The sequence below is a fragment of the Eumetopias jubatus genome, unplaced genomic scaffold (genome assembly GCF_037043125.1).
Source record: "Eumetopias jubatus isolate StellerSeaLion01/CBP00866 unplaced genomic scaffold, mEumJub1_p1.0 scaffold_8, whole genome shotgun sequence".
NCBI lineage: Eukaryota > Metazoa > Chordata > Mammalia > Carnivora > Otariidae > Eumetopias > Eumetopias jubatus.
The window spans coordinates 63200298-63224656 of NW_028274814.1; the positions used below are offsets into that span (position 1 = coordinate 63200298).

Below are 24359 nucleotides of genomic sequence, written 5' to 3' on the forward strand. Positions count from 1 at the left end.
TATTCCCCTCAGCTGTGATCCTATCACGTCCTGCATATCATCCCAAGAGTACATATTCATCAAGCTACTTCGAAGTAGACATTCTGCTGTGGGGGCTAGGAATATGATATTGACCCAAAAGACTGCTCCTTCATGGAACCTAAAATCTAACAGGTCCTTCCGTGTATCCTGGAGTTCCACCAGGTATTAACCCAAGGCTGGAGTGCTGTTGGGGATGTGGTAAAATGGAGGGGAAGGACAAAATTGGGAAAAGGCATCATTTAGGCATATCAGTGAATAAAAGCTAGTGCACAATCTTGAGGCGACAAGGAATATGGCCCACTCACTTGCCTGTGTGACATTAAATGCCAACAATGTTATTCCTATAGACTGCAACAGTTCCCAAGTGTTTTTTTGTTTTGTTTTTAGAGCGAGATGGGGAGGGGGCGCTGAGGGAGAGGGAAAAAATCTTAAGCACGCTGGCATGGAGCCTGACGTGGGGCTCAATCTTATGATCCTGAGATCATGACCTGAGCTGAAATCAAGAGTTGGCCATTTAACTGACTGGGCCACCCAGACACCCCCACAGCCCCCGAAGTTCATTTAAGATGTGAAGCCCAACGCGCTTCATTACAACCCGAACAACCTAACCCCTGAGGCTCTCTGACACCGTGCATTGTTCACAGTCTTACTCCCAGAGCACTTTCCCCAACCCAATTAACTCAGTTTTCCTGTCTGCTGAGTGATTCTCTGAGTCCATTCTAACCATTCAGAGCTCTTCCCTAGTGTCAACATTTTGCTTTCCGCTGTAACTCTTACTTGGGCTCTCACTTTGCCTACACTGTATTTGATCACAGCGAGTAAATTTCCGGCTGTTCTCTCTTTGGTTTTTGGTTCCACGCGCCAGCCAAACATTTGGTTTGACGATGTAAATGTCATGCCGGTCACTTTTGCAGATGGCATATTTTGAGGAGGCTTTATTCAATTTGTTAGATATAATCTGAATCCAAGAAGATGCTGTTAGGGTGGTGCCAAAGAAGATTAAACTTAACCAATAAAAGGGCCAGTACCTAAGTATTTAAAAAAAAAAAAAAAAAAGCAGATGTATGAAAGGTAAAGAGGTAGCTTAACAACAGCCCGTAGAAAAGACAGATTTAGGTGTACTCAAGGAAAGCCCTGTTCAGGAGTCAGAAGACTCACGGCAGTCTGTCCTCCGTCAGTGTCTGGCTGTCTGAAAAAGGGCAAAGAACTTAATCCACTGTGGAACTCTTTTTCTTTCTTGGAAAAAGAGGGAGTTATATTAGACCATCTGTAATACCAGTTACAATTCTAAAATTACACTGTTGATTCATTCACTTATATAAAGGCCCAATATATGAAATAAAAGCTAATGCAGTCTTATAAATAACAACAGTATGTCAAAACATTATCAGTAAGAGTTCTGCTCCCCTCTCTGTGGGCCAGACAACTCCCAGATGTTATGTTCTGATCATTCCACACATCAAAGGAAGTTTTTGGTTAAAGTCTGTCCAGAGAGAGCAACCACGCTAGTGACAAGACATCCTATATGGGTGATGTTTGAGGGAGTCACATGGTTTGGTTTAGCGGGGAGAAGAATTTAGGGCAAAAGTATGGGATATTATGGTTGTCAACCAAAGTTTGAGGGGTTCTGTACTATATGGACTGCGTCAGATGACACCTCCTTCATGAGGCCATTATAGAATGTTGTGACCCAGACTTCTCCACTTTCCGTTCTCGCTTGCATTTGGGTTATTCCTCTAAGACTCAGTTATTTGAGAGCAAACGCCATGTTGTGCTCATCTTTGCATTCCCTCGAGCTTCTAACACTGCATTGTACAATAGTAAGTATGCAAATACTTGGCGACTGAACTGAAAATTTACTAGACTTTTTAGGTACAGGATCAATGGTTAGAAATTAAAGTGATATTTTGGTCTTCTGAGGAGTAAACTTTTCAAAGATTCAAAATGTCGTAAAAGTATACACTTATGGTGAGATAGCACACACAATGCATTCACTAGAATGAATCAAATTAAGAAGGCTGACAATGTCCATTGTTGCTGAGAATGTGAAGCAACTGGAACTCTCATACACTGTTGGTGGAAATGAAACAAAAAAAACACTTAGGGACACAGTTTAGCAGTTTTTCAAAAAGTTAAACATAGACCTGTCTTACAATCTAGTCATTCTGCATCTAAGTACTTACTCAAGACAAATGAGAACGTTTGTCTACACCAAGACTTGTACATGACTATTTGTAGCAGCCTTGTTTACAGTAGTCAAAGACTGAAAACAAGCCAAATGGCCATCACCAAGTGAATCAAATTGATGAACGAAATATGATACCCACCCAAAGGAGTAAGCAATAAAAAGGAGGAAACCACCATTACATGCAACAACATGGATGAATCCCAAAATCATTATGGGGCAAAGAAGCCAGCCCCAAAGGGCATATATGGTATCATTCTCTTTACAAAATACGTAGAAAATGCCAAAAACATCACTCTGCCTGGGGTTGGGATAGAGGGAAGGATGGACTGCAAAGGGCATGAGGAAGCTTTTCTCCAGTTTAGTTTATATGTGTTAATTTTATGGTGGTTTTGATATACAGAAATTTTAACTTTTTAATGTCATTTCTTTCATGGCTTTTACCTTTGGTATATCCTTCAGAAGTCCTCACTTTAAGATAAATATTTACAGATGTTTTTTCTTATACCTTTTATGATTTTATTTCCCTACAGTTAACTCATTTATTCATTACAAGTTTATTTTTGATAAATAGGGGGAAGTACAGATCTAATATTTTCTGAATAGTTAGGAATTGACCTAATATGAGTTATTCAGTAATCCATCATTTTGTCAATTATTGAGTGTGGGTAATGTGTCAGGGATTGTGTTAAACTGGGAATAAAAACATGGTCCCTGCCCTTAAGGAGTTGTGTCTAGTGAGGCAGGCTGACTAGTTAAAAGATAATTATAGTGAAGTAGAATAAGCTTAATAATGGTATCAATTACAAAGTGCCACCATATTACATAGAAGGGGCCCTAGTGGGATGGCAGGTTTTAGGGGCAGCGGGCAGAGAAGACTTCTTGTAGGAGTTAACATCTGACCTATGTCTTGACAGGTACGTTTATGTTACTCTGATTTGGGAACAGCATTCCAGGCAAGGGACAAATAGGCCCAGGGAGGCAGAGCCATGAGGGACTGAGATATGACTGGGGAGTGTCACCCAGTGCCCTGTGGCCGTTGCCTGGCTCATGAATGAGAGGGCAGCACAGGGTGAGCCTGGTAGGCAGACTGTGCTGTGCTATGCAAGATTTCCTATTACATGGCCTCTTAAGCTCAGTGGGGAGTCACAGTTGGATTTTGAGCAATGGAAAGGAATAATTAAATCTGTTGTGCAGCAATCACACTGCTAGTGGTTTGCATATTGAATAGTCTCTCATAGCACACAGCTTTTAATTCAAGCAGTCATCATAGTTTTGAATTATGTATCTGATTATTGATTGTCTCACATTACCTTCTTCAGAAGGGGTGGAGGAAATTTATTTTTTACTGATTGGAGAAGGATTTTCATGTGGAAATCTGAAATGTCTGGCACTATATTTCCTTCTTTCTTTCTTTCTTTCTTTCTTTTTTTTTTAAGTAGGCTCCACACCCAGCGTAGAGCCCAATGTGGGGCTTGAACTCACGATCAAGACCTGGTCGCTTAACTGACTGAGCCACCCAGGTGCCCCTCTGACACTGTATTTCTGATTTAATCCAGCTCCGCAGTCAACCTGACAGTTAATTTGACTTGGACCTTAGTTATCTTTAACATCATTCCATCTGACCATGCACAGGGTTGGAGATAGGTTCACATCTGTGTCTGTTTGGATCTCCTACTTTGCCATAAGCTCATTATACTCAATTCAGATAAGTACTGTACTACCTGATATCCCTCCAACAAAACTTCACAGATTCTAAAAGTCTTCAACATTTATCTCATTCTTTTTCTTTTCTTTTTTTTTTTTTTTTTTTAAGATTTCTTTATTTTAGAGGTGGGGAGGCATCATTTCCTGATCTGTTAACTTTACCCCCAATTTTTCCTATTAATATATTTTAAAACAAAGAACAAAAAACATAAAATTTAATATTTTACACAGTATTTACCATTTCACAAATAATTTGGAAACATTGTATTTAAAGGCTGTATAGTAGGCCACGGGGCGCCTGGGTGGCTCAGTTGGTTAAGTGTCTGACTCTTGGTTTTGGCTCAGGTCGTGAACTCGGGGTCGTGAGGTGGAGCCCCGCGTTGGGCTCCAAGTTCAGCAGGGAGTCTACTTGGGATTCTCTCTCTCTGCCCCTCCCTGCACTCACACTCTTTCTCTCTCTCTAAAATCTTTTTCTTAAAAAAAGAAGGGCTGTATAGTAGTCCATCCCATGATTACACTTAGATTTTTAGTTCCCTTGTTTGTTGATACCTTTAGGTTGTTTTCAGGTTTACACTGTTGAAATATTTTAATAAATTTCTATGTACAAAAGTCTTTATATCTTTAATAATTTTAGGGTAAATTCAGAGAAATAGAATTGCTGGGTCAAAGGATAGAAATATTCTTGTGTCCTTTGATAGAACTTTCCAAATTGCCTTTTAGAAAGTTTATATCAATTGTTATTCCCACTAGAGGTATATGAAACTCTGAGAATCTCTATTCTTACCTCCTCTTCTCCAAGGCTCCTTTGCCAGTAAACAATTTGTCAGGATTGATCAATTTGATAGGGGGAAGTATCTCTTTTTTTGCTTCAGTAATTCTCAGGTTATTTGTAATGTGGTCAGCCCGATTGTGAAGGAACTTATGATCAGGGAGTTGTAGAAGCTAATCACTCTCTTGTGTATTTCAGAACTAGGAGAGGAGGTTGGTATTATTTGAGCCTCCTTGCCATTTTCAGAAATGATTCCCCACTGTCACTTAATTATTTTCATTTAGGTTTTCTGTTCGTTTCACCCTCTTCTATCCTCATTTTAATCATCTATCTCTGGGATGTTACCTCTGTATATTCTTAGACATTTTCCTCTCCTGTGTACTCCCTGATGCCATCCTAGGTGACTTTGGTCTTTCTTCTCTTTTCCGCATGTTCTGTCTTCACGTCCCTGCAGCACCCCCTGTGGCACATCTTATGTCGACCCTCGAATCAGCTGGAAATGCTTTACCTATGAATCCCCAAGTCTGAACTTCTCCCTGCTCTTACTTATACAGACATTCCAGCCACCTGCCTGTTCTTTCAGCTCCTTCGGGGTGTCTCTTGCTTTCCTACCCAGCCTGTACACTGTGACGGACCATTTTACTACGATGCAGACATCATTTATTTGTCCTTTGACCTTCTGCATACTTCCCTGGCAAGGGACTGACTTTGGGCAAGTGAAACCATCTATTTTCTCTGCTTTGATTCTCCAGCTATTGTGTAATCATGGACAAACTCACGTGCCAGCAAAGCTCCACATCCACAGCATCTAGGAGCGTATGGTTTCCCCTTTACCATTTGGAACTCAAAGAAAGGAACAGAGTCTTAAAGTAAAAATTAACAGAGAAAATAAGGCTAAACGTGTTTTTGTTTATGAAGTCTGAGATAGCTATACTTTGACCCAGGGTCTTCTACCTGGGTTTCTTTCTCACCATATCTGAGCCTTCCTCCCCTGAGAAACATCCTCAGGACTTACCTCTTAGATATTCTTTTTTTTTTTTTTTTTTTTTTTAAGATTTTATTATTTATTTGTGTGAGAACGAAAGCGAGAGAGATCACGGAGTGAGAGGGAGAAGCAGAGTACCAGTTGAGCAGAGAGCCCGTTGCGGGGCTCCATCCTAGGACCTCGGGATCATGACCTGAACCAAAGGCAGATGCTTAACCGACAGAGCCACCCAGGTGCCCCATCTTTTAGATATTCTTGCTACTTTTGACATCATGGCCAAGAGAATAAAATTTCCTCCGTACATAGGGGAGATTGATCCTTCTGTGATGTTTCAACATCATATCTGGGACAGGTGGTGGTGGATCCACAGGTGGGGTCCTGATCCCCACTTGAAAGGGTTTTGGCTTTCTCTGCCTGTGCGTTGGCATCAAAGCCTTATTTTCCCGGCCCAGCTGGAAAGGGTTCAGAGTGCGGCTCTGAGTGCAAGCTTCATTACAGAAATAAATAGAAATCCAGCTAAGAAGCCAGCCATTCCGGTTGGGAAAGGTGGATGCATTAGGATGAAAGTTGTAGCTTTTAACAGGAAGACTAACTCCTAGTAGGGAGGACAGTGCAGATGGTACCCCCACCCTTCTGAGGCTTGCCCATGAAATGAAGGGGGCTGAGATGCAGCGCTAGGCCACTTCATTAGCTCTCTGCCACCTGGAAATAAAGCTCTCACTCCTCAGTGGGACATCCAGGGCCCTCTGGGAACAACTTTTCCATCTTGATTTCCTAATGTTTCACACTGTGTGCAGCCGTACTGATGTACTTGCTATTCCCCAACAGTCCACATATATATTCCCTTTTCTTGCTCAGTTGTATGTATGTCTTACAAAAGTAAGACACAATACTTACACAATTTTGGAACAATACAGAAAAGTAGAACAGGAAAAAAATCCTTTGATTGGCCATTCAGACAAAACACCTGAAAACATTTCACTGTGTCTCCTTCCAGGTTTTTTTTTCTCCCCTGCATATATATTTTCTTTGTTTCTTGTTTTTATGTAGTCTCTGTCTTTCATCCTTTTTTTTTTTTTCTTAAGATTTTATTCGACAGAGAGAGCGAGAGAGGGAACACAAGCAGGGGGAGTGGGTAGAGGGAGAAGTAGGGAGCCCAGTGAGCAGGGAGCCCAATGTGGGGCTCGACCCCAGGACCCTGGGACCATGACCTGAGCCAAAGGCAGATGCCTAACGACTGAGCCACCAGGCGTCCCTTTCATCCTGCTTTTTAAAGGAAACATTACATACCCATTTTCCAGGTTGATAAAACTCAGATGCATCATTTTCAGTTTATGTTATTCTTTATCAACAATAGCAGTTTATGTCTCACAGTTCTCCGACTGGAAGTGTGAGGGTTCCAGCAGAGTCAGATCCTGGAGAGGATGCTTTTCTGGTTACAAACTTCCTGCTGCGGCAAGAGAATGAGCTAGCTCTCTGGCATCTGGATAAGGGCACTAATTCATTCATGAGGGCTCCGCCCTCAGACTCTAAATACCTCCCAAAGGCCCAGCTCCTAATACCATCACATTGGGGTTTAGATTTTAACATATGAATGGGGTTGTTGCAGGAGGATAGTCAGGTAGTATGCAAGGGTCCCTCTGTTGGGTCTGCAACTGAGGAGTGGTAGGGTATCAGAGCATTGCTGCTGAACCTCCTGACTCCATTATTGTGAGGTTTCCCACTAGTTTTTACAGGGGCAAATACCAAGTAAAGCTTTGCTTCAAAAGCAGTAACCAAATGGAGATACAAGAAGATAAAACATTTTCCTAGAATATAACTTAGAATTGCTTCTCGGTCTTCCTTCTTCCAAGCCACACCTGGCACCTGATGGAATTGGGCAAAGATTGTACTAGATTAAGGTAGTATTAGATTAAAGTAGTCCCCCCAGTAGTTTGGAGGACAGAATATCAAGCTAAACAGCCAAAATGAATGTTTCCTATAGACAAATTTAATGTAAGAAGTAGAGAACTTAAAATAGAAAGGATGCATATGAAGGGATGGGGGAAGCTGTGATTTTCCATGAAATTCAATTGAATTGAAAAATAGAATGGATATTCTTAAAAATCAAACTAAAGAAGATCAAACAGAAAACTGCCTCATGATAACAAAAAACACCACTCACCAAAGATGTTGCACTTTGCAGCAAACAGAAAGGAGTAGCAGAGATGCCAGCAATACAGCCCTCTTATCATGGGAAGAGACAGTAAATGTCATTGTTTTTGACCTACAAAAACAGAATGCTAATTTATTAGTGGATGCAAAATATCTCTATCCGAAGGCCTTGTGTAGGCATCCATATGGTGTCCTTTATTTCTCTCCTGTATGTAAACCCACATAAAAACCCTGCTTTTAAATCCAAATTCTCCTCCTCTGCCAAGGTCACTGAGGCTGAAATCATGGGAAAACCAGGTTTTCATGGGAGCCATTTTTCTGTAATAGTAAGGTACGTGTTAGAGTCTGAAATGGAATACTTTTCAAAAATAGTAGCAGTATGAAGGGTCTGTCGACACATTCTGTCTACGAACAGATGGGAACTTGGAAAATGATACACTTAGGCCCCTGTATCTTTACTATCCCCTTTTTATCCCTATTTTGAGTAAGATATTTTGCTGGCTTAAGAGACAAATCTGGCTAAACATCTGCTCCTCTTCAGGGTTTGGTGGGATGTTTGGATCGACAACTCAAGGAAGGTGGTCACTGGGAGACTCTTTCCTGCCTTTTCTAATCATGGTAAAAAATTCAGAGGTAAATAAATCTTGAGGGACTTTCATGAAATCTCAGTGAATCTAAGCCCCATCCTTATTGAATTTTCTAGATAACCTGTGTTTCTGCAGGGTGAATAATGATCTGGGGGTCCGGTTTCTGGTCAGATACCAGATATTTAGCGTGTGTTTTGTTTCATATGTGAGAAGGTAAAATTTACATTGAAAAAGTCCAATTTTACCCATCAAACTTGTATGCGGAGACTCATTTTCTAAAACTTGACTCATATGTATTCATTGATTCAACAACTGAACGTCATTGTTAATGATGGCGTAGGATCTTACTGAATGCATTTATTTTGCCACCTGTTCATGATGTTCTCTTAGCCTGAAAAAATGCTGTTGTTACTGCCTCCCCCCAAATAGAATTAAGTGTTCTTCTGTCTGTGTTCTTGTAGGGTAAACTCATACCTGTCTCTAGATCTAATTTCACCTACATGTGCACAAACATATTCAGGATTATAAGCTTCTTGACAGCAGGTTACATTAGGCTCTTAATACATACTATGAAATAATAGAATGTTTTTTAATCTTTCCTGAGCAAAAGCCTTTTCATAATTTGTGTATAGTACTACCTATAGATGGTCTTTGTTCTTGAATGGTACCAATTGGTACTTTATCTATTATGTGACTAAGCATCTTACAGTAATATGTTAGTGATTATCTTACAATAATTTGTCAGTGATAAACGGTTTTTGATTTTCTCTTGTAACGCATTACCACAAACCTATACAACAGTTACCGCTTGTTGTTCTAGAAAGCTACTTCAGATTGCCAAGTCCCATGTCACACAGTACCTTTTTTCCAACAATCAAGTGTATTTTTCCCTCTGTGGGGAAGAAGTTGGTAAAAATGAAGTAATGGAAGGAAGTAGGCCTATTCGTTTGTGAAATAGGCATAGTGGGGAACCGCATATCCCTTATTGTGGGAATTTTATCATTTCCAGCAGTCTAGGAGGGTAAATCTGTTAGTTCAGATATCACATCTCTTTCAGTTTCTCTTTTGCATGTCTGGGGTTAATGAAATGCAGTTCATTCTTTCAACAAACCCTATTAGCGTGTGTCAGGCACTGTGCTAGGATTTGGGGAGAAGAGATGAAATGGTTCTCACAGCTATCCATATTGGAGCTTATAGCAGATCTCCTAAATCTTTCTTCTGCCTCTTCTTTTGCGTCTATGAGCTGAACACCTTTTGGAATCCTGAAGAGCGGGATCTCAATGAAGCAATAAAAAGTGCCGGGAGCAATAAAACTGAAAAGTGTGGGTGTTTAGCACTGAGTAGAACACAGCATCACTTTTGTGGCATTCTTGACAGAAGTTCATAATCTGAATTTAGTTATGAGTGAATAGAAGACAAGCTTAAACTGGGTGACATTCTATACAACTGGCCAGTACCCTTCAAAACCTCAAGGACAAAAGACTGAGGGACTGTTACAATTTAAGGGAAATGGAAGACATATAACAGACCCTAAATATTTCATGTGATCCTGGATTGGATCCTGGACCAGCAGAAGGACATTAAGGGGGGCAATTAGCAACATTTGAATATTCCTGGTCTTGAGGTTAAGTAAGACATTACCTTTTGGGTAATTTGATTTGAGGCATGGATTCTCAGAAATTAAGAAGCAAATGCTTACATTGCACAAATTGTTTTTAACACAGAGTTATTCATAGGTTAATTTATATTTTATATAAATTTTAACATAGAGCACACTACTGCAGTGAAGGTACGTAGTGGGACAAAGTTTCTAAGTTGTATGAAAAATATTTTTTTTCCATCCTGCCATTGCCTGCCTGTGAATGTGTGTGTGCTTGTGTGTATGGGTAGATGTATATTGTCTTTCAAACACAACATCAGATTCTAAATTTGAACCCTTCATAACTATGAGCCTAAACCAAAGGGCTGCTTGTTTTCTCCTGCTTAGGATTCTGAAGCAGCTGCTCATTTCCCCCAGTTTATTTTCATCTTTGAGGAACTGATACTAAATGGCAGACCTTTAAAATAATGTTACTTTGATGACCATCACCAGGGAGATACATGTAGAATGGAGTGAGATGTAATGCTAATGTCATTTTAAATAAACCACAGAACCGCCTTTATAAAAGACAAGCATACTATCTTTGTTCAATCTAAATTGTGAATTATTTTTATTGAGTTAAATAACATGTATTACCCAACTCTACATCAAAAAACCTAAAAATCCAATTAAAAAATGGGCAGAGAACCTGTTAGGAGTTGGGGAAGAGACAGTAAAATATCCCCCAAACTGAGAAGACACTTTGAGACTGGAAAATGAAGGAGGCCACTCCGTAGAGTTTACACAGAGTTTTATTCAGGTAACTGACTGACACAGAGGAGATCGGGCAGGAGGCGATCCGTGGTAGCTCTCACAAAGTCCAGACCTTAGTCCACAGCTTTTATAGAGCGAGAGGACAAGCAGAAGGGCACTGTAGTAGGATCAAAGGGTTCACATGCACCTCAAAGGGCTTGCATGCACCTAGTTGACAGCTACCCTTTCATTAGATCTTGTGGCATCACCTGTGCATCAAGAAAGAAGGAAGACTGTGTTATCTCTAACAGATTCGTGAGAGGCCAAAACAAACCTGCCCACCATCCCAGTCTTGGCTGACATCTCTAAGGTATGTATATTAATCTCCAACGGGCCCAGAACACACAGCCCAGGAGAGGTCATTGAGCAAACATGAGCAAGATGGAGGGTCAAAGATGGAGTCAGTATCGTCAGCACTCCTACAGAACTTGAATAGACATTTTCCCAAAGACCTCCAGATGGCCAACTGACACATGAAAAGATGCTCAATATCACTAATCATCGAGGAAAGACATGCAAATCAAAACCACAATGAGATATCACGTCACACCTGTCGGGAATGGCTAAAATTGAAAGACAAGAAATAACAAGTGTTGGTGAGGGTGTGGAGAAAAAGGAACCCTTTTTTGCACTGTTGAATACAACATAAATTGGTACAGCCATTGTGGAAAACAGTATAGAGGTTCCTGAAAAAAATTAAAAACAGAAATATCCTATGATACAATAATTCCTGTACTAGGTACTTACCCAAAGAAAATGAAAACACTGGTTTGAAGAGATATATGCACCCCTATGTTTATTGCAGCATTATTTATAATAGCCAAGATATAGAAGCAACCCAAGTGTCCATTGATAAATGAGTGGATAGGAAGATGTGGTGAATATGTATATACACACAGACATAAAAAAGGATGAGATCTTGCCATTTACAACAACATGGACAGATCTAGAGGGTATTATGCTAAGTGAAATAAGTCAGATTGAGAAAGATAAATGCCATACGGTTTCATTCATATGGATCTAATAAACAAAATAAGTGAATAAACAAAAGCAAAACCAGACCTATTAAATACAGAGGACAAACTGATGGTTGCCAGAGAGAAGGCAGTTGGGTGAATGGGCAAAATAGGTAAAGAGGAGTGAGAGATACAGGCTTCCAGTTATGGAATGGATAAGTTACAGGAATAAAAGGTACAGCATAGGGAATACAGTCAATGGTATTATAATAGCATTGTATGGGGACAGGTGGTAGCTACGCTTAGGGTGAGCATAGTGTGATGTATAGAGATGTGGAATCACTATGTCGTACACCTGAAACTAATGCGATATTGCACGTCAACTCTACGTGCGCAAATAAAATTTTTAAAAGTAGGAAAAGAGTATTATAGAAATGTATTAATAAAGTGTTATTTTTCTGGAAAAAAGTAACATGGATTTTCACCATGGAGAAGTGACAACTTGATGAAGAAAGACAATATCAAAATATTGAAGCATATACCTTCAAAATGAGTTATATAAAAGCAGAATTAACTTTCAATTCCTAACACATGGTCTCATCTTGTAAGTAAGTGTATGTGGATGCTGAAAGTAAATTGGGAGGTTAAAAATGAAATCTTCACTCTTTAAATTATGAGTTACCTTCTAACAAATAAAAATCTACATGAAGGCTGAATTGTTTCCAAAGAACAGATCTTTTCATCCAGAACTAATTAGTCCCACTAACCCATATTTTCCTTTTGTTTACAGAAAGCCCTCTTCTTTGAATACACTTCTACTGACATAGCAAACTTAAGCTTGATGGAACATAGCTTATTATGGGGCAATACTCCCCCACTCATTAGGGAACATACAAATAAAGACCCTTAGAGCTTTAGGTTTTGATTTTTGTGAAAAGAACATTATTTTGCAGCCTAAAGATGGTCTATTTCTTATTTTAAAGGTTAGGAAGTAGGATTGTAATGTGGAGATCATGCTTCCTAGAATGAGAGGCCAAAAAAAAATCTTTATTTTTGTTTTGAACTTATGTGAGGGAAGCAGTGTGCTTGCTTATGTTGGAGGACTGGAGGTGGGCGGGAGGGGTCTAGTATTATATATACCAGGGTGAACTCTGGTTCAGTGTTGATGAATTTTTCCTATTGATTTGTCATTTATTGTAAGAAACTCCCCACATTTTTCTGTGGAGACAGATGGTGTTCTGCCATTCAAAGTCCATTGGATTGAAGTCTGGAAGCTGAAATCAAAATTAATCTCATGTGGTATCTGTGGTGATCCTGAATCCTTCCCATTAAGAGAGTCTAAGCCTAGAAGTCTTCGAAAATCATAAATCAGAAACTTAATTCCCAGGTGGCCAAAAATCATTGATAAAATTATTCTCCCCACTTTTTTATTGTGAAATGTACTGTAACTTACTTAAGATTGTAAAAGTTATATGTGTAGTTTAAAGAATTAAAAAAAATCTGTGAACTCACACTGGGGTGAAGAAATAGAACATGAATTCTTAGAAGCCTGTGTGTGTCCTTCACTGATTGCATCCAGATGCACCTTTTCTTCTCTCAAAGAGAATTCTGACTTTTGTGTTAACTATTCCTTTACTTTTCTATATAGTGTAGCTACCTCTATGGATATTGCTAAAAAATATTGATTAGTTTTACTGATTTTTGAACTTTATGTAATTTTTTTTTTAAATTGTGCTGTGGGATGCCTGGGTGGCTCAGTTGGTTAAGCTTTGGACTGTTGATTTCTGTTCAGGTCATGATCTTGGGGTTGTGAGATGGAGCCTCATGTCGGGCTGCACTGGGCATGGAGCCTGCCTGGGATTCTCTCTCTCCCTCTGCCCCCCCATCTTTTTTTAAAATTAAAAATAAAAAAAGTGCTGTATGTTTTTAGCTATGACTTTTTTCCCCCCAGAATCACTAGTTTGAGATTCATCCATGTTGATATCAGTACTTCATTCATTGTTACTGCCATTAATATTCATTTAGTAAATAAACAATCCATCTGTTGAAGGAGATTTAGTTTCCAGTTTTCTGAGGTTTTTATTTTTGTTCTTCAGTTACAAGCAGTGCTGCTAATGCATTTCTTGTATATGTCTCCTAATATGCATGGAGTTTTTCCCTTGTACCTAGGACTGGAATACTGAATCACATGTTATATGGAATAGTCAACTTTTTTAGGTAATACATAAATGGCTTCCAAAGTGGTTGTACCAATTTATGTTCCCACCAGCAGAGCAGAAGACTTCCCATTCCTTCACATCTTCACTTACACTTGGTGTCCTCAAATTTCTCCATTGTAGCTGTGGGATGGGTATACCACTATAGTTTATTTTGGATCTTCCTAATTGCTAATGAACTCTGCTTTGAATGTGTTATTTGTGTATTTCTTAATTTTTAAAGATATAGGGACTTTCTAGTTATCTTTTTGTTACTGGTGTCTAGCATAATTACATTGAGTCAGTAAATGATGTAGGATGTCATTCTTTTGAAACTGTTAAGACTTACTTGCTTTTTGTCCAGTATATGGTCAGTTTTTATAATGCTCCATGGGTGCCCCAAAACAAACAGTGGATTTTGAACCTGCTAGGAATAGTGGTCTATAGATGTCTATTACACCAAGCTTGTCCATTGTGTGGATCAGATTTTCTACATCATTGTTTCTGAATGCTTGATCTGTCAGTTACCGCTAGAGGTATGTTAAAAATCTCCCACTCTTGTAGATTTATTGCATTTTCTTTGTTAATACTTCTTATATATTTTCAATCTATTTTGTAAATTACAGATGATTTTAAACTTGTTACATCCATTTTAATATGAGAAATATAGTTATTCAGGGAGGCCCACTTTTGGACTATAGGTTATTTTTATTTCAGTGATTCTGATTTTTATATTTTATAAAACATTTAATAAACCACACTTTATACAAAAAGGATTTTATTATCATATTTAGCAATTTAGGGTTAAAAATATTCACATCCTTTGATGTTATTCTGAGATATTATCTAAATGAAATAACCAGTAGATGAAAAGCTTTATGTACCACAATACATATTTGTGATGGTTAAAACAAACATAGATTGTAACAATAGAAGAATGTTTAAGTAGCAGGGCACCCAGTTGGTTAAGGTACCGACTTTTGATTTCGGCTCAGGTCATGATCTCAGGGTCATGAGATTGAGCCCCTCATCACACTCCACACCAAGTGCAGAGTCTGCTTGGGATTCTCTCTCTCTCTCCCTCTGCCCTTCCCGGAACTTGCACGTGCAATCTCTCACTTTTCAATAAATAAATAAATAAAATCTTAAAAAAAAGAATGTTTAAGTAGCTATGACACATCTACATGAGTGTGTATTATATAATCATTAGAATCATTTAAAAAGAATTTTATATATAATGCTTGTAATACGAATAAGTTATCACAGTGATTTGTAAATAAAGTAGAATATACTGTACACTATTATTTCAATTACTTAATGACAACTTTGGAAAAATTCTTAAGGGAAATACCTCTAAATAGTAACATCAATTGGTGACATATGATTTCCCCTTTCCTGTTTTTTGTGTTTTCCCTATTTTCTACAATTCTTTTACAATTAAATGGGGGAAATAACCTTAAAAATATGGACTAACATACATTTCTAACTAGTATTTAAGTGTACATATTTGTCTTTCATTCTATTTTATGTTATATCAATATAATTGATATATTATATTGTTATAAAATATCAAGATAGAAAAACCACTTAAAACGTGATAGGGGGTGCCTGGGTGGCTCAGTCATTAAGCGTCTGCCTTCCGCTCAGGTCATGGTCCCAGGGTCCTGGGATCGAGCCCCGCATCGGGCTCCCTGCTCCATGGGAAGCCTGCTTCTCCCTCTTCCACTCCCCCTGCTTGTGTTCCCTCTCTTGCCGTGTCTCTCTCTGTCAAATAAATCAATAAAATCTTAAAAAAAACGTGATAGGGATATGTATAAAGTAAAAGTTAATGTTAAAAATAGATGTGCTATTGGGCTTTTTCTCTCACAGACAGAATACTGACTGAAGAGAACCAGTGCATTTCTCCTGTGGTTTCCAGTCATATGAGCCCATGGACAAAACCAACAGCTATTGGATCCCTCTGCCCACATGTGGTGGAGTTCCCAAGAAAACGAAAAGGAAGTGATTCAGACCCATCCCAGTAAGTGAATTTATTCCTCTAACCCCATGAAATCTTTCATTCTAAGGACAAAAAGAAAAGATTTCTTTTTAAATCATTGATGATTTTCAGTTACATGGTAACATTTGGATAGGGACAATTATTTACCCACCCAGCTGCCACCTGTCACTGACTGATCTGTAACTTTTTCATCCACCTTTGAAGTTTTCAGTTGGAGTCTGAAAGACGGGAACATAAGGTTAAGTTGCTTAACATTTATGGTTACAGCAAAATACTTAACCTTCCTAATTGAATTGCTTAACCATGAGGAGAACATCTTCCTGCATGTTTCGCTTAAAGTAATAAACACCATGTTGCTTCTTACCTTATCCATCATTTATATAGTAACCAACCCTTGGTCATCTGTGGCCAGTTAAAATCATCTAAAACTCTTGTTTTCCATGTTTATTAAGCCAAGTAGATAATAAAGTCAATGTTGAGGATACTTGGTATCTCCTTGTTTTTGTTGCTTAACACAGCTTGCAGCCCCAAATATTCGTTAATAAACACCCCAAAGCTAGGGTTTGTATGGTGAAGATGGTAAGGCAAAGTAAATATTATGATCTAGAGTACTCCATTTTAGGCTGGTACTTTACATAAATGAGAAAGTTGATGACAGTCTTCATGAACGAAGGGAAAAATTTTGAGTAGGGGGACAAGAGTACGTACTAGTACAAACTAGCTCTTTTTAAGTCTGTTTTTCCCAGTATACTTTATGATTTCACTAAAACTCCTAAGACAGCAGTGTCACTGTTATTCAAATGTAAGTACCGCACTTCCCAAGCCACATATAAATGACTTGAATATTATCTACTATTTTGGGTTGTCCATATTCTCTTAGACTCTTCTATTAATGTGAATGATCATAAATAACTACAACTGACGAAGTGACTGTCTAGAACTGTTTACTGTGTTACATCCTAAATTATCAGTTTGCAGTCCCCACTCAGCTCAAGCTCAAAGTGATTGTAAGTCCTTTTTATTTTCTTTTTCTTCAGAATCATAAGCACCATTGTTCTTTCTTAGTATCTAAATAAGATTGTGGGCTGTTGAAATGGAGCCGTGAGTACTAGAAGTAACAGTTTTATGCCACATAGCGGGCATGGTTGAGACCTCACAGTGGTTTGGGGAGTGAATGGGAAAGTGGGGTCCATGGTAGGGGAAGTAATAGAAACATGCAAAGTACTGGCAGGTAGTGATTTTTTTTTGGCAGAAGACAACACTGAAAATTAGCCAATTGCCCACAGTTTAGAAAATGAAGAAGCCAGGATGCAGAAATATCAAGCGGCTTGCTGAACATTACACAACTAGTTAGATCGTTAGTGTGGTACTTTCTTCGCTATACCCTGCTTCCTGTCTCTCTGCAGCTGGACAGCGTAGGGGACTTTTGGCACATGGGGGTAATCATGCTGTCCATTTCCCAACATGTATGGGGAGAGGTGACCCAAGACCTCCTTCCTTCCAGGTCAGGAATCATGACAGAAAAAGTGGTGGAAAAACTCTCTCAGAATCCCTTTACCTATCTTCTTTCAACAAGGATAGAAATATCAGCACCCAGTGGCAGCAGGTAAGTGCTGGACTTCCATTTAACATAATTCCTACCTGAAGAAGCTGTATAATGGCAGTAGACAGAGAGTATATACCCCACTGATTTGCTCATTACCTACCGTAGAGCTTCTCCATTCTGCCGCAATCCTTCTTTCATTCCACCATTTTCCATTCCTCTAATGAAATGATTGAGGTCAAAGTACTTTATGGGTTTTACAAAGTGCTGACTGTAGAGCATCCTTCCCAGAGACTCAGGGCATGAAAGCCAGTCATTAGACATGAAGTTGATTTCCTTGGTGGAGCCCCAGAATATTGGGTATTTTTTTTAAAAGATTTTATTTATCTGACGGAGAGAGACAAAGCGAGAGCAGGAACACAAGCGGGGGGAATGGGAGAGGGAGAAGCAGACTTCCTGCGGAGCAGGGACCCTGGGATCATGACCTGACACAAAGGGAGACACTTAATGACTGAGCCACCCAGGCACCCCTTTTGGCTATTTTTAAACAAAGAAGAATGCATGAGAATGTTTACCATTTCTTCAGTGCTCTTGGTTTTGAGTGGAGAGCTGATTCTTTTAAAAGGGTCATTGATGAAGATTCCCTGGAATGTAGCCATTAAATATTTCCTGAGTACCTACTATGTGACACCCAGTGGACTAGGAGGGAGAAATACAGATGAGACAAAAGAAATGTGTACCAATTAGAAAGATACAGATAATTATTACACATTATGATAACTGCCATAATACACACCCTGGATACCATGGCAACCAAGACAGTTGGGCATTTAAATAAGACTGGGATTGGGAGGGTATCCCATTGTGTGTGTCTATATACACACACAACCTCTGCTTCCTGCAGAGGTTGACTTAAGGTAAGTTTTAAATGAAGAATGGAAGTGAGTCATTCAGAGCAGGGGTAGAAAAGGTATTTTAGGTAGAAGGAAGAACTGTGCAGAGGCATCGGGCATGAAATATGAAATAGCACTCTGCTATTCAGGAAACAAGTGGCTGGCACAATAGAGCAGAGGTGGGTGAAATGAACATGGACTAGGTTAAAGAGATCTGTTGAACTAAAGAATATAGAAATTATCTTGCATGCAGTCAGGAAAACAGAAGGATTTTAAGCATGAGAGGACTTGTCAAATTACATTTAAACAAAAATTGTGGGCCTTCGGACTTTTTTTATTTGGTAAAATACATATAACATAAAAATTGCCATTTCAACCATTTTTAATGTACAGTTCAGTGGCATTAGTCACAGTGTTGTACAACCATTACTGCTGCCTATTTCCAAAACTTTATTACCCCAACTAGAAACTCTGTATTCATTAAATAATAATACATACTCTACACCTCGTTTCCTTCAGTCCCTGGTAACCTCTAACCTACTTTCTAGCTCTATGATTTTGCCTGTTCTAGATATTTTATATAAGTAGAGTCATGCAATGTTTGTCCTTTTGTGTCTGTCTTATTTCACTTAGCATTGTATTTTCAAATTTCCTGTATGCTATAGCATATTTCAGAAATTCATTCTTTTTATGGCTAATATCCCATTGTGTGTGTCTATATACACACACAACATTTTTGTAACAATGTTACATTAATATCAGGTGTACAACCTAATCAACTTTTTTTATACATTATGCTATGCTTACCACATAAGCTATAATCTGTCACTGTACACTGCTATTACAATATCATTGACAATATTCCCTATGCTGTGCCTTTTATTCCCATGACTTATTCATTCTATAAGTGGAAGCCCGTATTTCCCACACCCCTTCACCCATTTTGCCCATCCCCCACCCTCCTTCCCTCTGGCAACCATTAATTCTCTGTATTTATATGTCTGATGCTGCTTCTAGTTTATTCATTTGTTTTTTTAGATGCCACATGAGTGAAATCATATGGTATTTGTCTTTCTCAGTCTATTTCACTTAGCTTAATACCCTCTAGGTCCATCTATGTTGATGCAAATGGCAAGATCTCATCTTTTATATGGCCATGTAATATTTTTTGTGTGTGTGTGTGTGTGTACACTACTACTTTATCCGTTTGTCTATTGATGGACACTTAGCTTGCTTCTATATCTTGGCTATTATAAATAATGTTGCAATAAACATAGGGTTGCATACATCTTTTTAAATTAGTGTTTTGGTTTTATCGGGTAAATACCCAGTAGTGGAGTTCTTGGATCATATGGTATTTCTGTTTTTAATTTTTTTTTTTTAGAACCCCTCCATACTGCTTTCCACAGTGGCTGTACTAATTTACGTTCTCACCAAAGTTCACGAGGGTTCCATTTTCTGTATATCCTCTCCAACACTTGTTATTTCTCATCTTTTTGTTTTTAGTTATTCTGACAGCTGAAAAGTATTATCTCATGGTTTTGACTTGCATTTCCCTGATGATTAGTGATTAGCATCTTGTGTCTGTTGACCATCTGCATGTCTTTGGAAAAATGTCTATTCAGGACCTCCGCCCATTTTTATTTATTTTTTATTTTTATTTTTTTAAAGATTTTATTTATTTATTTGACAGAGAGAGACACAGCAAGAGAGGGAACACAAGCAGGGGGAGTGGGAGAGGGAGAAACGGGCTTCCCGGTGAGCAGGGAGCCCGACGTGGGGCTCGATCCCAGGTCCCTGGGATCATGACCTGAGCCGAAGGCAGACACTTAACGACTGAGCCACCCAGGCGCCCCCTCCGCCCATTTTTAAATCAGATTGTTTGCTTTTTGGGTATTGAGTTGTATAAGTTCTTTTTAATTTTGGATATTGACCCCTTATTAGGTATGGAATTTGCAAATATCTTCTCCCATTTAGTAGGTTGCCTTGTTATATAAAAGTTGCACAACGGCTTTTTATTTTGGTGTAGGTCCAATAGTTTATCTTTGCTTTTGTTTCCCTTGCCTTAGGAGATATATCTAGAAAAATACTGTGACAGCCAATGTCAGAGAAATTACTGCCTGTATTCTCTTCTAGAATTTTTATGGTTTCAGTTCTCACCTATAGGTCTTTCATCAATTTTGAGGGGTTTTTTTTTGTGAACGGTGTTAGGAAGTGTTCCAGTTTTCCCAACACATTTGTTGAAAAGACTTTCTTTTGCCCATTGCATATTCTTGCCTCCTCTGTTGTAGATCAATTGACAATACACATCTGGATTTATTTCTGGGCTCTCTATTCTGTCCCATTGATCTATGTGTCTGTTTTTGTGCCAGTACCATACTGTTTTAAATACTATAGCTTTGTAGTGTATCTTGAAATCTGGACCTGTGATACCTTCAGTTTTGTTCTTTTTCAAGATTGCTTTGGCTATTTGGAATCTTTTGTAGTTCCATACCAATTGTAGGATTTTTCATTTTAGTTCTGAAAAATGCTCTTGGTATTTTGATAGGGATTGCATTGAATCTTGACATTGCCTTGGGTAGAATGGACATTTTTTTATTTAAATTCAATTAGCCAACATATAGTACATCATTAGTTTTTGATGTAGTGTTCAATGATTCATTAGTTGCATATAACAATATTCTTTAATTCCATGAACATGGAATATCTTTCCATTTATTTGTGTCATCTTTAGTTTCTGTCATCAGTGTCTCACAGTTTTCAGAGCATAGGTCTCTTACCTCCTTGGTTAAGTTTATTCCTAGGTATTTTAGGCTTTTTGGTGCAGTTGTAAATGGGATTGTTCACTGAAAATCTCTTTCTGCTAGTTTGTTATTAGTGTATAAAAATGCAGTGGATTTTGGTATTTTAATTTTATATCCTGCAACTTTACTGAATTTATTGGTTTTAATAGTTTTTTGATGGAGTCTTTAGAGTTTTCTATATGTAGAATCATGTCATCCACAAATAGTGACAGTTTCACTTCTTCCTTACCAGTACGATTGCCTCTTATTTCTTTTTCTAGTCTGATTGCTGTGACTAGGACTTCCAATACCATATTGAATAAAAGTGGTGAGTGGACATTCTTGTGTTGTCCCTGATCTTAGAGGAAAATCTCTGAGACCTTCACCACTGAGTATGATGTTGACTGTGGCTTTTTTCGTATATGGCCTATATTATGTTGAGGTATGTTCCCTCTAAACCCACTTTGTTGAGAGTTTTTATCATGAATGGATGTTGAATTTTGTCAAATGCTTTTTCTGTATATATTGAGAAGATCATGATTTTTTTAAAAAGATTTATTTATTTATTTTAGAGATTGAGAGCACAAGCAGGAGGAGGGGCAGAGTGAGAGGGAGACAAGTAGAGTCCCCATTGAGCAGGGAGTCCTACATGGGGCTTGATCCCAGGACCCTGAGATCATGACCTGAGCTGAAACCAAGAGTTGGACGCTTAACTGACTGAGCCACCCAATCATCCTGAGAAGATCACATGATTTTTATTCTTCATTTTGTTGATACGGTGTATCATGTTGATTGATTTGCAAATATTGACCCATCCTTGCATCCCCGGAATAAACCCTGTTTGATTATAGTGAATGATCTTTTTATTGTTGAATGTAGTTTTCTAATATTTTGTTGAGGATTTTTGCATCTATGCTCATCAGAGATATTGGCTTATAGTTGTTTAGTTTTTTTGTTTGGTTGGTTTTTCTGTAGTGTCTTTGTCTGGTTTTGGTATCAGGGTAATGCTGGCCTCGTAGAATGTATTTGGAAGCTTTACTTCTATTTTTTTGAATAGATTGAGGAGAATAGGTATTAACTCTTCTGTAAATGTTTAGAATTCGCCTGTGAATCCATCAGGTCCTGCACTTTTATTTTATTTTTATTTTTTTTCTTTTAAAGAGAGAGAGTGTGAGTGGGTTGGGGGAGCAGAGAGGGAGAGGGAGAGAGAGAATCCTAAGAAGGCTCCATGCTCAACGAGGAGCCGACATGGGCTCAGTCTCACAACCCTGAGATCATGACCTGAGCTGAAATCAAGGGTCAGATGTTCAACTGACTGAGCCATCCAGGTGCCCCTGGTTATTTTTTTTTTTAGTTACAGATTCAATTTCATTACTAGTAATTGGTCTGTTCAGATGTTCTATTTCTTCCTGATTCAGTTTTAGAAGATTGCATGTTTCTAGGAATTTATCCATTTTTTCTAGCTTGTCCAATTTTTGCCATATACTTGTGTAGTATTTTCTTATAATCCTTCCATATTTCTGTGGTGGTCTTACTTTTCCTCTTTTGTTTCTAATTTTATTTATTTGGATCCTTTCTCTTTTTTTCTTGATGAGTCTGGCTAAGGGTTTATCAATTTTGTTTATCTTTTCAAAGAACCAGCTCTTGGTTTTATTGATTTTTTTTCTTGTCTCTACATCATTTATTTCGCTCTGATCTTTATTATTTCCTTCTACTCATCTTGGGCTTTGTTTCTCTTTTTCTAGTTCTTTTAGGCGTATGGTTAGATTGAGCTTTTTTCTTGGTTTGTTTGTTTTGAGGTAGGCCTGTATTGCTATATATTTTCTTCCTAGAACTGCTTTTGCCACATTCCAAAGATTTTGGACTATTGTATTTTCATTTTTCTATATGAATTTTTTTATTTTCTCCTTGATTTCTTTGTTGACCCATTGTTGTTTAGCCTCCATTTGTTTGTGGGTTTTTTAGGTTTTTTTGTGATTGATTTCTAGTTTCATACAATTGTGGTTGGAAAAGATGCATGGTATGGATTTCAGTCTTCTTAAATTTATTGAGACTTGTTTTGTGGCCTAACATGTGATCTATTCTGCATAATGTTTCATGTGCACTTACAAAGAATGTGTACTCTGTTATTTTTAGATGGAATGTTCTATATATGTGTGTTAAATCCATCTGGTCTAATGTGTTGTTCAAAGCCACTATTTCCTTATTGATTTTCTGCCTGGATGAAATACCCATTGACGTAAGTGGGATGTTAAAGTCCTCTGTCATTGTATTACTGTCAGTTTCTCTGTGTTCGTTAATGTTTGCTTTATGTATTTAGGTGCTCCTGTGTTAGATACATGAATATTTACAATTGTTCTATCCTCTTCTTGGATTGATCCCTTTATCATTATGTAATGGCCTTCTTTGACTCTTGCTACAGTCTTTGTTTTAAAGTCCGTTTTGTCTGATATAAGTATTGCTAACCCGGATTTTTTTTACCCCACTTCCATTTGCATGAATATTTTTTCTATACTTTTGCTTTCAGTCTATATATGTTTTTAGGTCTTTTGTAGGCAGCATTTGTTTTTTATCCATTCAGCCACCCCATGTCTTTTGATTATAGCATTTAGGGCATTTACATTGAAAGCAATTATTTGTAGGTATGTACTTATTGCCATTTCTTTTTTTTTTTTTCCTGGCTGTTTTGGTAGTTCTTCTCTTGCTCTCTTTGTGATTGATGTGTTTCTGTAGTATCATCTTTGGCTTTCTTTTTCCTTTTTTTGTGTCTATTATAGGTTTTGGGTTTGTGGTACTATGAGGTTCATATATAACATCCTAAGTATATAGAACTCTTTTTAGTTGATGGTCATCTAAGTTCAAACACGTTCTTTAAAAAAAACCTTATTTCGCCCTTTCCTTCATGTTTTACGTATATGCTGTCATATTTTATATCTTTGTTCACCATTTTCTAACATCTAATTATGGCCATTTCTTTTCCACTTAAGTTCCTTTAACATTTCTTGTAAGGCTAGTTTAGTGGTAATAAAATCATTTTGGGGGGAACTCCAGTTCTGAATGATACCCTTGCTAGGTAGAGTATTCTTGGTTGTAGGTTTTTCCCATCAGTACTTTGAATATATCATGCCATTTTCTTTTGGCCTGCAAAGTTTCTGCTGAAAACTCAACTGATAGCCTTGTAGGGTTTTTC

At 38.1% G+C, this 24359-nt stretch overlaps 1 protein-coding gene across 3 annotated transcripts in view; it reads left to right on the plus strand.

Moving 5' to 3' along the window:
* BMAL2 (basic helix-loop-helix ARNT like 2) overlaps nt 1-24359 on the plus strand; it is a 100790-nt gene that overhangs the window by 20611 nt on the left and 55820 nt on the right. For 2 of the 3 annotated variants that reach the window (XM_028113217.1, XM_028113220.1), the window contains exons 2-3: nt 15821-15971; nt 17455-17556. In XM_028113217.1, coding sequence (XP_027969018.1) covers nt 15821-15971; nt 17455-17556 — 253 coding nt within the window. The remainder of the gene's footprint in view (nt 1-15820; nt 15972-17454; nt 17557-24359) is intronic. The other variant, XM_028113219.1, reaches the window with a different exon arrangement.